Genomic DNA, 16,787 nt, shown 5'->3' with positions numbered 1-16,787 from the left:
TTACAAAATTCTTGTTGCAGTGTATTGTTTGCGTTATGTTTTCAATATAAATTTATTGAAGTTTTATACTTGTATACAAATACAATATGTGACTTCAATAAATGAGTTGATAAATAATATTTCAACTATTAAATTGATAGTAGCACTAATTGCAGAGAAACGCCGCAAAAACATTGGGACTATACAACATCATTCTACGTGGTCCTCTCAGAACTAACCACTTCTGGTGGTGACGAGTTTGTTATAGATGAAATTTTGCCTACGATTATTTTAGCCATATGCCTGGTGTGTGGCAAGATGCTTGCCGCCGTGGTAGTTGCCACGTCTATACAAATTGCATACTCTACCAAATACGCTTTGAATTGTTATGAAAAAGTAACGCTTGAGCTCATTGATATGTTAAAAAATCAGGGATTATCGGGTATGTTTAATATATAATATGTATTAAATTTCCATCACCTTCTTGACCTGTGACAAAATATCTATAGGTACTAAATGAAATTAAACTAAACTTATCATTAATTAGAATAGGTTGTTCAATAGGTCAACGCATCGAAATGTCATTGTATCAAATCATATGATGGCATAGAATTTTTTGTGTAGTTTTAATAACTATAACATTGATTGTGAATATTTATTTCTAGATTATCAATTAAAGAAATTTTGGAATTATGTATGTCAACTTTGGATAACAGAACGTGGACGTCAGGTGATTGTATTAAATGTTTTTTATATAAAAAAAAATATCTACTCATAGTAATTAGTACGTATTCTCTACACAAAATATTAGTAGGTTGTCAATTAGGTTCAATGTTTTTAGTATGTCACCATAAGATCGTGAACTCCGTTAGTTAATATTCACTCTTGCAAGATTGTGAACTGTCTATAAATTGTGTTCTGTACTATAACGTATTATTGAATTTAATGAAGTGCACAATCTTGTGGTCATATATATAGGTCTACGTGTCCGTGCCACTTCGTCTGCGTCACACTTTTCTCAATTAAGCAACATTTCTCATAGCAGCTCCACTGAGATTAGTAATTTGACTTATATATTTTCTTGTTCTAAATTCCATTTAAATGTATTCAAAAAAGAATCAAAATCGAATCTGTGGTATAGTAAAATGCGTAAAATAGATAGAGGATAAAAGTGTAATATAAAATATAAAATTATTGTAGTATTGTATTGTAGTTATGATAATGAGGCTTCAGAAGAATAGAACAAAACTAATAACTATTATTATTCTTATGGAGTGTTTAAGTCCTCGTAAATTTGCGACGATGTGAGAACTGACTTCATGCTCATCATTTATCGTCCACGGATGCCCCTGGATGATGTCTTTGTATATCGTTAGCACATGATAGCGTGACATGGTGTACCAGGCATCATTCTGTTATCACTCATTTTTAAAGCGTTATCTATGTTTTCTTTAGTTGCCTGTACTCCTGGAACAAATCCCGTACGTGCGACGATGCGATTTAATGTCAGCAATGTTCGGTCACCATTTGAGAAATTGTTATCTCTTCTCAGACACGGGAGAGCCGTTTATACGGCAACTATCTGCTGTATTGGATTATACTATATTCTTTCCCGGTATGTATTTTATGTGGGCTTAACATGTGGTAACAGTTTCAGGTGGCAATGTACGCTATAAATAGAAATCTATAAATTGCTAAACTCCAGCATGGTAAACAGTAGGAAACAGGTCCATTTGTAAAAAGACACTTTGTCCAACACTGAGAAGCTAAAGTTAGTTAAGGAAGAACATCCACATACTGCGTATTTACCTGTGACGCGTGGTGCCGAGTCTAGAAAATTATACTTTTTTATATTATTTCTTGATTTATTTTAATAATTTAATGAGAATTCCAATATATTATATTTAGTTTACGATCAAAGACCTAAAAGCGATTTTAAATGTAGAAATTTAATTGTATTAAGTTAATTAACAATATTACTAAATTGCAGGTAACTACATATTAGTAGCTGGTGACAGTGAGGCCCGTATGTACTGGGTGGCGTCAGGTACAGTATCAGTAGTGTCAGTACGAGCTGACCTAACTGAGACCACTCACGAGTATCTCAACACGGGGGATGTGTTTGGAATACTACAGGGGATGAATAGAGGGGTCGCGCATTGCTTTTCATATAGAGCTGAGACGAAGGTGAGCGGTGTTTGTTATAAACGAATTCAATGGATAGATATTTGTGGGTACATGTCTACCATTACAGCAGATTCTATACTGGAAAATGTAGTACAATGCTGTTCTGGTGTATATCTCTATCTCCCATTAATTCTGCCAATAAGCAAATAGTTTATGTTCTATATTCCTAGATAAATAGATATATCATGGCAGTGATATTATTGAATAACACATTACAAATATCTTAATTCACAGTTTAAGATATTACTGTTAAAAAGGTGTTATTATCTCATAAGTTGCAATGGTCCTTGAGTAGTATTATCTCCTTGCCATTAACAGGAGGCTAAGATCTCTAGTGTCCATAGGCTATGGTCAACTTTTACCTGCAGATGGGGCGTATGCTTGTTTACCGCCATCGCAGTTTAAAAAAACCGGTCTGTATTATTGGTAGGTACTCACATTAAAAAAAACATGTTTAAATAGTGAACTTTTATGCAAGTGGTAACACTAATAAGTGAACAAACATCTTTTTGATATTATGTATAGTCACGGAACTGCAATACAGCTCTAAAATAATAGTAATTTATAGTAATTTGTTTTATATATATTGTATTAAAGGCAATTATTTTCCAGGTTAGTATTTTAACATTAAGTTTGGACTCGTGGATAAATATATTGTCGTATTTTCCGGATGCGAAGAGAATTATCGCAGAAAGGTCCGAAGTTTTGTTTGCTTAAACTACAGTCATTATTTCTACTTTATTAATATAGAAAGTTAATAAAATTGTTCTTTTGTTACTAGGTAATTATAATTTAAGAAAAATAAAACTAGTCTTTATTAACTTACCCTTCTAAAGATATCTTACTAATATTTTAAGCGCGAAAGTTTGTGAGTGTGTTTGGATAGATGGATGTATTCTTTGACGCAAATAAATCTGATCCAATAACATATAAGTTATAATTTCAAAAATATGTTATGTAAATTGAGCGAAATAAAACAATAATGTCAAGTAAGTGTAATACAGACGAAGTTGCGTTGTCAGCTAGTGTTATTATATAAAGGGGATATTATTTCTTGTATATTAGGTTTATCTAATATTTTATGAAGACATAATTACCAAATTTAAAACATTCTTGCACTTATACAATTTTATCATCGAGTAACAAATACTAACAATTCAATATAAACTTCGTTTGACATACCTACTTAAGTACTATGAGTATGTGTATATGACACACAAATGTAGTATGTAGATACTATAACAATATAATATATAGGTAAGTAGAGAGCTGGAGCGCTTTAACGTAGATTGGGAGCCACTTTAAGCCGCTTATGACAGTTTCGATATTCCTGGCCTGTGCGTTATCACGATGGGAGCCTATGAAACTGGGTCTATCATATGTAAGAAATTAATATATATATACGGATACAATAGTAACGAAGAACTCAATGTAGATTAAAATCAACTAATAATATAATAAACTTCCGCGTACAAAGAAGTATATGATAAGTTTTATTCATTTAAGTAGATATGTACTTCATGTAATGTTACATAAAGACCTATTCTTAATATGCTTTAGCATAATAGCATGCCTGTCTAAGAATATGGCTAGTCTTATAATAGTAATCGCAAGCTTGAGATGTGGGTACCTGTGGGCAAATTTCCCTGTAAATGTTAACTTTTTGGGGTGGAAGCATTGCTCACGTACCAGTTTTGTGGCCTACCTGAAATAGCAAGCTCACCAAAAATTTGGTTTTGAAAACGTATTTACAGTAAGTTTGCAAGTAACCGATATAACTCCCTAAAATTATGTAAAAACCGCAAATTATTTAAGAAAATAATTTGCGGTTTTTACATAATTTTACACAATTTTAACTCGTTCACACTATTAAAGATCGACAAAGATGCAAAGTATTTAAACTTGCTAAGTTACTAGTAGAAAAGCTATCAATAATTCTAGTTTGTTTAGAAATGTTTTTTAACTATACAATTGAAATAATATATTTCAAATGATTTTAAAGATATGCGCCACTAATGTATTGATGGGAAAATAAAAATGGAAGTAAGTATAATAAGTTTAAATATTGATATTATTTCATTACAATATTATGACGTCAGTATAAGTGCCTTGCATCACATGCAAATTATTTCACATTACTAATTGTATTCAAATCGCATGGAAACTGTATCATGTTTAGTATTCGAAAATAAATTCAAATATGTACCAATAATGATACCGAAAGCAGCGAGAATAAACACTGTTTTAATTCACAAACGGCTTTGCATTAATTTGACAATAATCTGGTTGCTTCCATACAGCTCGGTGGTAAATACGCGATATTAATTTCAACTTGGTGCTTACCTAGTGTCTGCAATCACGACGCTACAAGACAAAGGCGGCTCTGGGAATTTCAATTCTATACGACGCGACGTTAATATACATATATTACTCTCCTAATAATATAGTAAATATAATTGGCTACAGTTATTGCATAATTTTCGATACTGTCATTTGAATTATGTGTAGTACGATTTTTTTATCTAAATCAGCATAGCTACTAAAACAAACGCTACGACAGCCTTAGTGGTTTGGAGATTAAGCATAGAGCTTGATCCTTGAATGGTCTTGAGTACGATCCACGCATAATACAACGTAATATGAACTCTTATCGAAGAGAATTCATTTCACATTGAAGATAACGTTTTGAAAAATATATGCGAATCTGGCGCTTTTTTTAATTTTATTTAGAACTCAAAAATAACAACTCAAAAATATTAGTCACTAGCTGTGCTCGCGGTTTCACCCGCATGTAATTTATAGCCTATGTATTATACTAATGTATAAAATATGTTATTGTAAACTTTAATAAATCCGCTCCGTAGTTTTTGCATGACAGAGTAACAAATATTCATCCATTCATCAATCATTCCATACACACAAACTTTCGCATTTATAATATTAGTAAGATAAATACAATATAGCTTTTATTGTCACTCTTCTCATAATTTAAGTAACATAGATATTGTCGTAAGTACTTTAATTATAATTCGTGATATAATTAATGTACTTCAAATGTAAATTAGTTTAATACTCCGATGTGTAAACTTTAATGATAATAACCCTATAATAATCTTAAATATACTTTTGGCATTCAAGTGACTTTCGCTCTGATCAATAAATCTCTTAATAACATCAGTAAGTCCATAAATGGCCTATTAACAAGTTGAAATTGTTCATTTAATTGGATTTTGGACTTCGAGTGAACAGCGTTGTGGAGTGAGAACCTTTTTTAAATAATAATATCGAAATTTACTGTAATAATATATATATATATTTATATTAATTATAAATTATTAATTATTATTCACTTTGGACTTCATAATTTGTGATATATATATGAAATTTTTAATACTATAGTTCCTAGGAATGTATCATGAGATCATGTATCTCATGTAACATGGATGTCAAACTGTACTTAGTAATGTTCGTGGTTTTGTTTATGTATATAGGCAATAGTTATCACTTTCCATCAGCTTGTATGCCATTCCAGTAACATACATAAATACTTATTTTTTATTAAAAAATATATGATTTTAGTTAAATAGGTATGTGTTGCGTATACACTAGAATAGGCATTTTTTATTTAAAAGAAGACTTTCTATTGAAGAAGTTCTATTGACACTAAGGAAAGATGCTGCCTAAATATATTCCTAAACAATGGAATTCCAAATAAAACCTATATCTTTAAAGTTTGGGGAAAACAAGTCTTTGGGTATGTTACAAAGTACAATACAGTAATAATAGATTGTGCGAGGGATTAGTATGTATGTAATAGTTGTGATTTTGTTTTAATTATTATCATTAATATTTTAAATAGTGCCCTCTCTCTCCCCCCCTTTTATATATATATTTTTGGTGCCACTGAAAACCAGCTGTATGTTCACCTAGGACATACATTAAAGCTGAGTGGAGCCATTTCAGTGCATTATTGGATGTAAAAAATGTTTATTTTATGTTTATTTTTAATTATGGTAAATTAAGTTTAATTATATGTACATTTTATTTGCTCTTTTTTTTCCGTTTGTTGTTTATATTGTATTTTTTACATTGCACTGAATAAAATATTTTTCTTTCTTTCTTTCTTTCTTTCAAAAATATTATTAGTTTGCATGCGAAATCGGGTTGAACCGCGAGTGTTTTCTAAATTCTCTCACGTGTACCATTTGGGGGTGCAATGAAAAATCTTATTTTCCATATATTGAGGTGGGTGCCCAAATGGAGGCAATATCGAAGTGCTGATTTGTCGCTCCGCTGAATATTGGTCTGGCGTTGATTCAAATCGATCGGAATGTCGACATACTGTTCAAATGTGGCTGAGTACTGTATACTTTATTTAATTGGCCGGTCATTTTTTAAATTGCTTCTCACTGGACCGATTTTATTTTAATAGCAACTAAATGTTTTGCCATTTCGCTGTAATATTCTCTTATCTGAGCCATGACTTACCAATGTTAGATAGTATATTTTTGCATACGCTTTAGTCTTTACTTAATTATAATTTATTTTTTTTACCTATAGAGCACAAGTACAAATTGGATGGTATTTGTTTTACTATAATTTAACTAATTATGTTTTATAAAAACATATTGTTGTTCGTTATTTTATTTCATATATGAAACGAATATAAAAGATCCAAGCTCAGAATAGTGGCCGTTAGTATCACTCATCGTATATAGTATAGTCATCACTGAATATCTTTTAAGAGACCCAGTGCGAATGTAAACATGACACAAAGTAATGTATTCCATATCTTATGAATGCAGAGATTTTTAATGAACAGATTTGTTAAAACTGTAAAATATTCCGCATTTCTCCCTTATTTATCATTATTTTTTTGCGTCATTTGCAACGGCAGATGACATTGAGGCATGTGGAAGATTAATCTGGAAGTAGGGTGTGGGATAGCCGTTGGTAGAAGGAGGCTTGGGGAGAGGGGTGTCCACGTTATTTAGTTGAGCATTATATCAAGCCTGCGACGCTCCGCTTTCTCTGGTGGAATTAAATCAACGTTCATTCAACTAGTTTATTGCAATCGTTGCTCATTAGAGTGCCCAGGTTTTATTTAGAAAGTAATATCTTGCAAGAAAATACTCAGAAATAGGTAAGTATATATTTTTCTATACTTATTCAGGATATTTTTTACAATATACGTGAGACATTATATGGTGGTACTTTAAATAGCCAGTTGTGCAGAAACTGTATAATATTCTTTTATACTACGTAGGTTACAAACAAGCATGCGGTTCATATGATTGTAAACGATTACCGTAGCCTATGGACACTTGAAACACGAGGAGTGTCACCTGCGCGTTGCCAACCCTTAAGAAACCTTAACCGTTCAAAAAATATTTAAGTCTATATGACCCAAGTTAATCTACATCAATTAGTAATTTCGTGAATTAAACACTTATTATTAAACAAATGGGTCTATGAAAAATGTCGTATGAATGAAATACTTTTGATAAATTATAGCACATTTTCTACAGATTTAGACGGATTAAGCCTAATTTATTGGGCATACTAAGGAGCCAAATCTATACGACAATGACAAAAGCTTTAGTCCTTTTCTTGACAGACTATCGGTAGCCTCCCGCAGCCTGTCGTCGTAAGGTATCAATCTAATCACGGTCGGGGATTTACGGATCTTGGTTATATTTACATCATCTGGCAAAATTTGGCGGATGTTGAGTCTCAAATTAAATTATGGCCCGATTGAAATAACTGGTCCCGATAGTATTGGAAAAGGGCTTTTATGAGTTTCAAAACCTTCAAGAAATCTGTTGGTAATTTAATATTTTTAGTAAATCTATCTCCTAGTATTGTATTTTATCTGTCCTTATATTTTTTAAGCATATATTTTATATTATTGTATTCCAAGAAAATATAACTACAGTTAACAATGTTTTGTGAAATTAAAGAAACGACCTCAAAATCCTTCACCTTTTCTAGATCTGTTATTTTTTATATAAATGAAATGGCATACAAACTAAGACCCTACTTGGTGGTAAGTGCCTAACCGTTGCCTAATACATGATGAGCACAGTGGATATCACGTCATCATGTAACACAGATGAGACAGTGTTATTACAAGTGTTCAAGCGCAGTTCACACTCTTATTGTTCTAAAAAATGTGTTGCCTATGGAACATTAGAAGATTTGAAGTCATTCCACTGACTAAAGCAGTTTACGGTATCTAATGAGAGGGAAAATAAGCTCAACTTGAGTCAAACACGAACATTTAGAACGTGACTGTGATGTTAATGTAATATGTAAAACCGATGTACCTTGAAGTATATGCTTTTTTATTATATTTATATTTCTTGTAACTATTCAGGGATATGGTAAAGATACAAAAATAATATTCGTATAACAGATATTTTTGTATACAAAAATGAAATGAATTAAGAATTAAAAAAAAAATACTAAAAAATATTTATGGAATTGTTACATTTGTCCAACATTGATTGAAGTATGTAACTGTTTATATGAAAAGTAATTCGGGGAATAGCAAACAAAATATTCAATTACATTCTGAATATGACTAACAAACAATATTTTGAAGAAATACAAAAGTTAGGCAAGGAAACCAACAATGTTAGCCTTAAATAGGCACACAATATTGGTAGTATTGTGTACCTTGTCTATTGTGTACTTAATAAGAATATGTTCTTTTTATTATTTGAATAACATTCCTCTCTCAGATCATACTTTGTAGTAATAATGTGACATAACTATTATACTTATGAATACAAATGTTTGTTCAGGGCGAGGAATCGAACCCGCGAGAATCGGAAGTAAAGCAGTGTGCTAAACTACTAGACCACCGAGGCCGTCTGGCCGATCTATATTATATTCAGGTATATTTATAAGTTATTTAGTAAAAGCTCTTTACTACTAGATGGTGTTGATGTCCAGACATATCGTCTGGAATTACATATTTTACTACAGAAACTGACCCAAATTAAGTAGTAGGTTTTATTTTGTAATAGTAAAAGTTACTACATAATATAAAAAGGCTATGAGTAAACTCTCTACTAGTATGCTTCATACTTATATATAGTCGAAAGTATATTCAGTCTAAGCAAGATGTAAGGTTACTTAATTAAGGCACCAGCCGGCAGTGTGTTACTGGCAAGGGCTGTGTACATTTGGTGAAGAAAACATTATAGTGGTTTGGAGGCGGTCTAATTTTGGTGTCTTTAGTTGGTAAACGGACCATTATGACGCCCGCAATCCTAAGGGTAAAATTAGCTTTCTTCACTTAGTTCCTTTATTTAGATAACCTCATAGGTTATACAGGTATATATTAAAATAAACAAATTGTATAACACCTTCTTTGTAACAAAATTAAGTTAGTTCAAAATACATATATGTGAATGTACATAAACTGATATTATAAAGAGGAGAGAATTGAATTATTTCATACATTAATTACAACAATGGACTACACTCAAAAGCTTATTTAACCTCTTTTAAATTTATTAATATTAGTCTTTTTATGTATAATAAATAGTAATAATGCAATATTCTGCAATAATCTGTTATCATTTTAATAATTAAAATTTCATACTATAATTGAAATATGACCTCACAAAATTTAGCACTAATAGTGTTCATGATTCTTTTACAGGAAGATTGACACTCCTTGAACCCCTTCTTATACAATGTCACTCTTTATAAAGGTCTCCGGTCTCGCCCTCCATCTCCTACTATGATAGAAAATTTATAGATCCCTAATCACAAGAATAGAATAGAAATAGAATAGAAAATCATTTATTCAAATAAACTTAATTTAAGCACTTTTGAATAGTCATAACAATTTGTTTTTTATCTACCACTCGTTCGGAAAGCTGTCTCATCACAAGAAGAACGAGCAAGAAACTTGTGTGTTGCTCTTTTAAATAATCCTTGTAAGTTTACATTTACAAGTCGAAACGTGTGAATACAAACTACCAACAAGCACTAATTTTTTGGGTCAAATATAATCATGCAATAAGATTAAATCAGTCGTAGTGATAAGAGCAGACCAGTCCCTACAAGCAGCACTCGTTCACGAGTATGACGGATGAGCCAGCCATCACTGCGCTCGACCATATTTTAGGGAGCCCATTGACCCGGCCCACCACGCCGCCACATATCTGGACATTTTAGTGAGCATGACTACTCATTCCACACGACCACGTCAAGACCGCGACGTTTGTATGAAAGAATTAAAAATTCTTTTAATCGTTCACTTTATTCCTGGAGTTTCTTCAAATTCATGAACGGACAATGTAAATTTATTTAAATTGTTAGTTCTGAAAAAAATATTATTTTATTGTAATTGTGTTTTTTTTTAATAAATAAATAACAAAAAATAAGTCTTTCTGTTTTACAACTAACTTTGTAGAAACACATACGCTAGTTAAAACAATTTCACTCGTACGTTAATAAATTACTAGTAGTTAACACTCTTGGAACTTTATACACTAGATGCTTACATAAATTTAATATGGCTGTATCTCAATTGAAGCTGGACGTGAATATTCAGTGTGGTGCAACATCGCCGCTTGAGCTAAAGTGGAGTACGCTTATAACATTGCCTGCAAATAAGTTGGCCTTTTGAATATTTATTAAAATATAGAGACACTGCAAGACTGTAAAAACATAGATAAATTGTTACTTTTTCTACAATATAAGTAACATTTTATAAAAGATAAATAAAGTAGTTTTATAAAAAAAAAGTTTTTTTTAAAAGTGCTTTTACGTAAAGTTTTATGCAGTGCTTTCGGGATATTCTGTAGTTTGTCTATTAATATTAAAATTATCACATTACTTTCACTTAGAAAAAATATACCTACTTTCACTTAGAAATAATAAATCGACTGAGAAACTATTTTCAAAAGCCTTTAGCCTCGAAATTTTCAATATATTTATTTTAATTTGTAATATTTTTATTTTACGAAATTATTGTGTTCTCACCATTAAGACTCTCGATTTCAATTTTAAGGAAGAAATCTAATGAAAATAATATTATTAAAAAGTTATAATCTTAATTAAATTATAACATCTATATCGCACCCATTTTTCCATCCGGTTAGTTAAGAAAGTACAATAAAGTTGTAGTAGTACATTTAATTTAACATTTTTATAAAGAGTATTTTCTAGCGCATTGGACACCTTTACGAGAGACCTCAGATCGATTTATCTTTACACGCTCCGAGCATCAATAGAATGTATCTACTGCACTAACATTTTACTGAAAAATGAAATGAAATTCGATATATCTGTAATTCTTTGTAGATACAAAGAAATACTCGTATAGAATTCGTATATCTTTCTTCTTACCCAATAAAAAAGAAAAATTGATGTGTACTGAAGAATAACTATTATTTTTTACTTTCTGTTACGATGTATTTATTAATCATTAGAATAAAAAATACGTGAAGTTTCAATTTTAATCAAGGATAATTAATAAACTATTTTAGATTATGTTTCGTTTATATGGAGTAACGGAAAAGAGCATTATTATGTCTATTTCATTAATTTAATGAAAACATTTATTATTATGAAAAATACTAAAAATGTGGAAAATTATTTCTGTGTCTTTTTATATACTTACTATAGAATCATACTGTCATAGCTTTTATTTGAAATCTTTATTTATTGGGTTGTTTCATGCAGGTAATAATTTGATTACAGTCACCTACATATTTTACTTTGGTTACTATTATAAAACGTATTGAGAAGTTCGTAATGCTCTCAAATGAAAAGTATCAGTACATAACTAATAAGTACTTAGGTAAGGTATGTGTCTACTTACGTACATATGTATGTAGTGGTATTAGTCTTGATCACGATCGGTTCAATGATGTGGTATCGGAAACCGCAAGTCCACAAGAGTTAAAGTGAACGTCACAGTTCGGACACAGTTCGTATATCAAATTCTTCCTACTCTGTATAAAATAGAGTAACTCTCCTGTTTCCCTACAAAGTAATTTGTACCTATCACGTATTTACAGAATGATTTAGTAGGATAATCGTAAAATATTTTCGGACATTCGCATTGTTATAAATTGGTATCTTATTTATACACATATATACATATATTTAGTTATTTAATTACCAGTATAAGTGCAAAAATCACTGATTCAAAATGTTTGTCAAATTTCTAATTGATAAATAATACTAATAGTTTTAATTACTAATAATAGTTCTACTACTATACTAATAGTTCACGCTATATTCTTTAAGGCAAAAACAAAGAGAAGCATTGAGGCCATTGAATTTGACTAGCCTTCCGAAGTTTGGGCACAGTTTCAAAATAAGCGAATAACTACGTAGATATTGAAAGTTTTATTAAATATCACTATTACCCATATAGAATAAATTTAATACACTCAGGAGTATTGGCTGCAATTTATAAAATTTAAAAACAAAAATGTATTCGCGTAAAAGAATGGCTCAGCGAACAGAACAGCGTCATTACGAACAAAACAGCGCTACCATGCTAACAGTGCCTCCAAACTGCATATAGCATTATGAAAAATTTTTCCTAGTGAAATTGGCAGATATGAGCATTGGACATTTATGAAAATGTTCTCGTATGCAGTCGTTTCAAGCATAAAATATTCAAGAGTTCGCACCACCATTTCACACAGTTATGCGGAGATAGTGTAGGGGCTAGATGGACTCGTTTTATAAATTGTTTCCTTAAAAATGATGCGTTTTAGGTATGGAAGTGTGAATGCATTTGCAAATAAAATTTCTTTGGTCCTTTTCGCAATTACATAATAACTATATTTTTAAAACCGTGTATTCATCATCATCATCGTCATCACAGCCTGGAAGATGTCCGCTGCTGGACAAAGGCCTCCCCTAAAGATTTTTTATTGAAAAATCTTTAAATAAAATTATCGCATAGCGTAATAAAGTATAAGGCGTCCTTATACATGCTCATGCAATTATACCTCTTATATAAATTGACATTACTACCATTTATGTTTTATGAATAAAGCATAGAAGCAAATAAGCTAGTAGCATTTTATTTACGACTATAAATTTCAATACAGCAACTATTCAATAAATTATATACTAGTAAATTTTAAGATTTGATTCAATCATATTCCAATTTGTTAAGATTTTATTCCAACAAACGCGCTATGCTAATATAACTGTGACATATTTAATTTACTCAATGATGGTTGTAATTCTAAGCGATTGTAAAATAATCATCAAACGTATTATAACGATGTGGAAATAGCAATAAAGAAAATAGGAATATATTTTAACTAACACGTAAGAAATATCCCGTCGGTTGCCTTATTAATTAAAAATTTTAATTTTACTAGAATATTACATGAAGATTCACGGGTTTTTCGTTTTTAATTTTATTTCTGAAATATAAGTAGGTAGATAACATTTCACGCGACCTCTGCGTCACCCGTTAGCGTAAAACTATGAATTTTTAATGCACTTCCCAACTATGATATGCTAAGTTTGTCATATTTATTCAAATTGTGGCTGGCAACGCTTTGACAGATAAAGCTGGGTGATTTGCTCATAGTAATTTAGTTTATAGGGGTTTAAGTTGGAATTATAGTATAAAATTTTATGTAGATACCTAAGGGAAATGTTGAAAGGAAATTGTTACCAATGGGACAGGCGGCCTCATTTTTACCATCGTGCTAAGTCTGGTCACCTTTAACACGGGTTTTCCTGGAAAGCATCGTTGATTAAATCCTGGTAAATTCACCACAGTTAGCGAACTGGCTTGGGTTCATTTTCTCTCTCATTTTGGTATGTACTCGTATATATAAACGAGTACCTATTCTTCATGAATGAGTTGTATAAATAAACTATTTATTTCACATTCATAATAGAGTCAACATTTGAATGTGGATGGATGTAAAGGGAGGGGACGCCCTAAGAAAAGATGGATGGATTGTGTGAAAGATGATATGAATAAAAGAAGAGTATGTTTAGATATGACGATTGATAGAGATCAGTGGAAGAGAATGACATACTGCGCCGACCCCAAATAATGGGATAAAGGCAAGGCAATGATGATGAATAGAGTCAACATTTTAATTTGTTACAAATGTCTGTATTTGTATAGGATTATTTTACGTGAACTTTTATATAATGTTGGCATTTTTCTGTATCGTAGGTAATCGAATGACAAAAATTTAACTACTATTAGCATCTAGATAATCTTTTATGTCAATACTTTGTGGTAACTTCTATATAAAACCAAATATATAGTATTTTTTATATATCGTGCAATAATTATGTAAGTTGCATAAAAAATAATACGGAATCCACAAACGTTAGTATATTTTATAGCCATAGGTACCTAGAGTATCTACTCATTTCTAATCGAAATTATTTTATGATATGAAACCCAAAATCCTTTTTACGACAACCAATAACGAAAGGCACAAATTGTCCGAGTTATACGAACGTGCATGACATAAATCATGGTGAGGCTCGATATTTTATAGGTTTTAATTTTGGCGTTTTATGTTGTGATAACATCTGCGGATATAATGGCTGTGCCAGCCTGCGAAGGCTTTACGAGGACCGCTTTATGAGCATGATGTGGCACGCTCGTTTTCTGAACTAGCCATTTTTAAAACAGTGCAGCTTTAATTTAGTAGTGTGAAATATGAGGTGATAAATGTTGGAAATAGTGTGGATTAATATAAAAATTAATAAACTTTTTAATGCCACTTCAATATTTAGTTCGACGATAGATTTAATGGTAACTGATATCTGCCTACCTGGCATCAATCGGCATTGGCTTGGTTGGATGTCCCTCAACAGACTGCGTAATCAGGTGGATCACTACATCCACAACTTCCTGTAATGGGGTAAGGAGTTCCGTCCCAAACCATGCTCTATTTCTTGCCAAGCCTCTGTGTTCAGCGTCTTACATGAAGGAAAACCTGAACATGGCGACTGCCGTTGTTGTTACCAAATCTGGTCAAGACATATTTAGGTTTAACCATTGATACCAAAGAAGAAGTTACAAAATTATTAAAAAGTTAATAAATCAATGAAGCCATGGAAAGTATGGTAGTGTTTAGCAATAAAATTTGTATTATATAAATTATCGCAAATAATAAACGAGTATTTTGTTTTTACATCAAAAACTGGATGATCTATCAACGAAAAACAAACATAATTTATTACTACATTTTTCCGCAAATAATTATAATGCTAATCCTTGGAATGTCTGGTAAATTTCTTGCTCATTCATCTCGACAGCTATAAAATACCAATATTTTAATATAAAATATAGGGCTTCTTTACGTAATATAACAAATATACTTATAAGTCTGTAAAATAGAATTAAAATCAAATCAACGCACGATTTAGATGTTTTATAAAACAAGATAATTCTATTTTTTATAATTACATACCTGACACTCAAATGAAACTAAATATGAATTGAATATTACTTATTTTTAAATGAACTGTAATCTACATGAATTTGCAATTAGTAGGTAACTGACTACCTTCTTTTATTACACCTCTTATTTATCATATACAATCAATTTTGGCCCTTGTTCCTTGTTAGTTATCGGTTACATATCATATGTATCGGACCTACATGAATAACGATATTTTAATTAGAGTCGTAAAAGAAATAAGTAAATTATGAATTAACAAATCTATGAAGGCTCGGCTAGGTGTTTCTTTAAAATGCAAAAAGCACAATTTTCGTCCAGCTGTCATACTCCGAGAAAGAACTGAATTAACTGGACGTCCGGAAACAGATAACTCAATTTGCATAACTCGTTCACACAGGGCATTGCCGAGTAACCCAATTTAAACTGACGGGTTAACACAACGGAAAAAAATACAAAATTGTTGACTATTTTTGTGTTATTACGTAAGTATTCCCAGTTTTACGATGTATTTTTAACAGTATGTTACATTTTTTGAGTACGGTACACAATTTGTTTGTTGAAACTCAAATGATTTCTCGGATTATTTTTTAAATCTACATTAATATTCTAATTTTGTTACTATATTGTGGAAAAAATATACTAATTAAATTTTTATTTCATGTAGTACGGCAATATAGGTTTAAAAATATCAATTTGTCCATTTACGTTAAGATTTACTTTGGTTCAAGTATAGTTTAATCATAGCAATTATAAAAATTGAAAATAAAATAATATCTATATAATTCTAGTATAGGTAGATCATATTTAACCTAATATTTTTTGACTTATAATAATAAACATAACATAATCCTAAATGTAACTAACTTATTACAACAATGTATTACCGGTCGGACGTAGTCGATCTGATATTTTTAATAATTTTAAAAACTCCTGTTTTATTAATCCTGTTTATTTTAAGCGATTTTTATCTATAAGCAGGGTAATAAATGACGAAGATTTCAATCTATAATAGAATGTTCAGCCCTAGCGAAGTTGAGGCGGATCGCTAATAATTAATAAAAAGAAAAGAATTTATGATTTTTTATACAGAATAAATCATAGAAAGACCATAAGGACGCAAAATATACGCGAGGCAATTTTCTACTTTTTCAAATTCAGTAGAATGCCAAGAGGGACCCGTAGGGA

General features: G+C 30.9%; 1 protein-coding gene across 1 annotated transcript in view; it reads left to right on the top strand.

The window, feature by feature from the left end:
- Positions 1–2,887, top strand: part of LOC131841129 (uncharacterized) — a 49,212-nt gene extending 46,325 nt beyond the window's left edge. Inside the window, exons 42-46 of the mRNA XM_059189377.1 lie at positions 156–421; positions 645–709; positions 1,435–1,594; positions 1,970–2,166; positions 2,779–2,887. Of these exons, the coding sequence (XP_059045360.1) occupies positions 156–421; positions 645–709; positions 1,435–1,594; positions 1,970–2,166; positions 2,779–2,883 (793 nt within the window). The 3' untranslated portion in view covers positions 2,884–2,887. The remainder of the gene's footprint in view (positions 1–155; positions 422–644; positions 710–1,434; positions 1,595–1,969; positions 2,167–2,778) is intronic.
- The last annotated feature ends 13,900 nt before the right edge of the window (positions 2,888–16,787 follow it).

The sequence above is a fragment of the Achroia grisella genome, unplaced genomic scaffold (genome assembly GCF_030625045.1).
Source record: "Achroia grisella isolate CSIRO2021 unplaced genomic scaffold, CSIRO_AGI_Agris_v1 utg1573, whole genome shotgun sequence".
Lineage (NCBI taxonomy): Eukaryota > Metazoa > Arthropoda > Insecta > Lepidoptera > Pyralidae > Achroia > Achroia grisella.
This window is presented reverse-complemented; position numbering and strand designations above follow the sequence as displayed.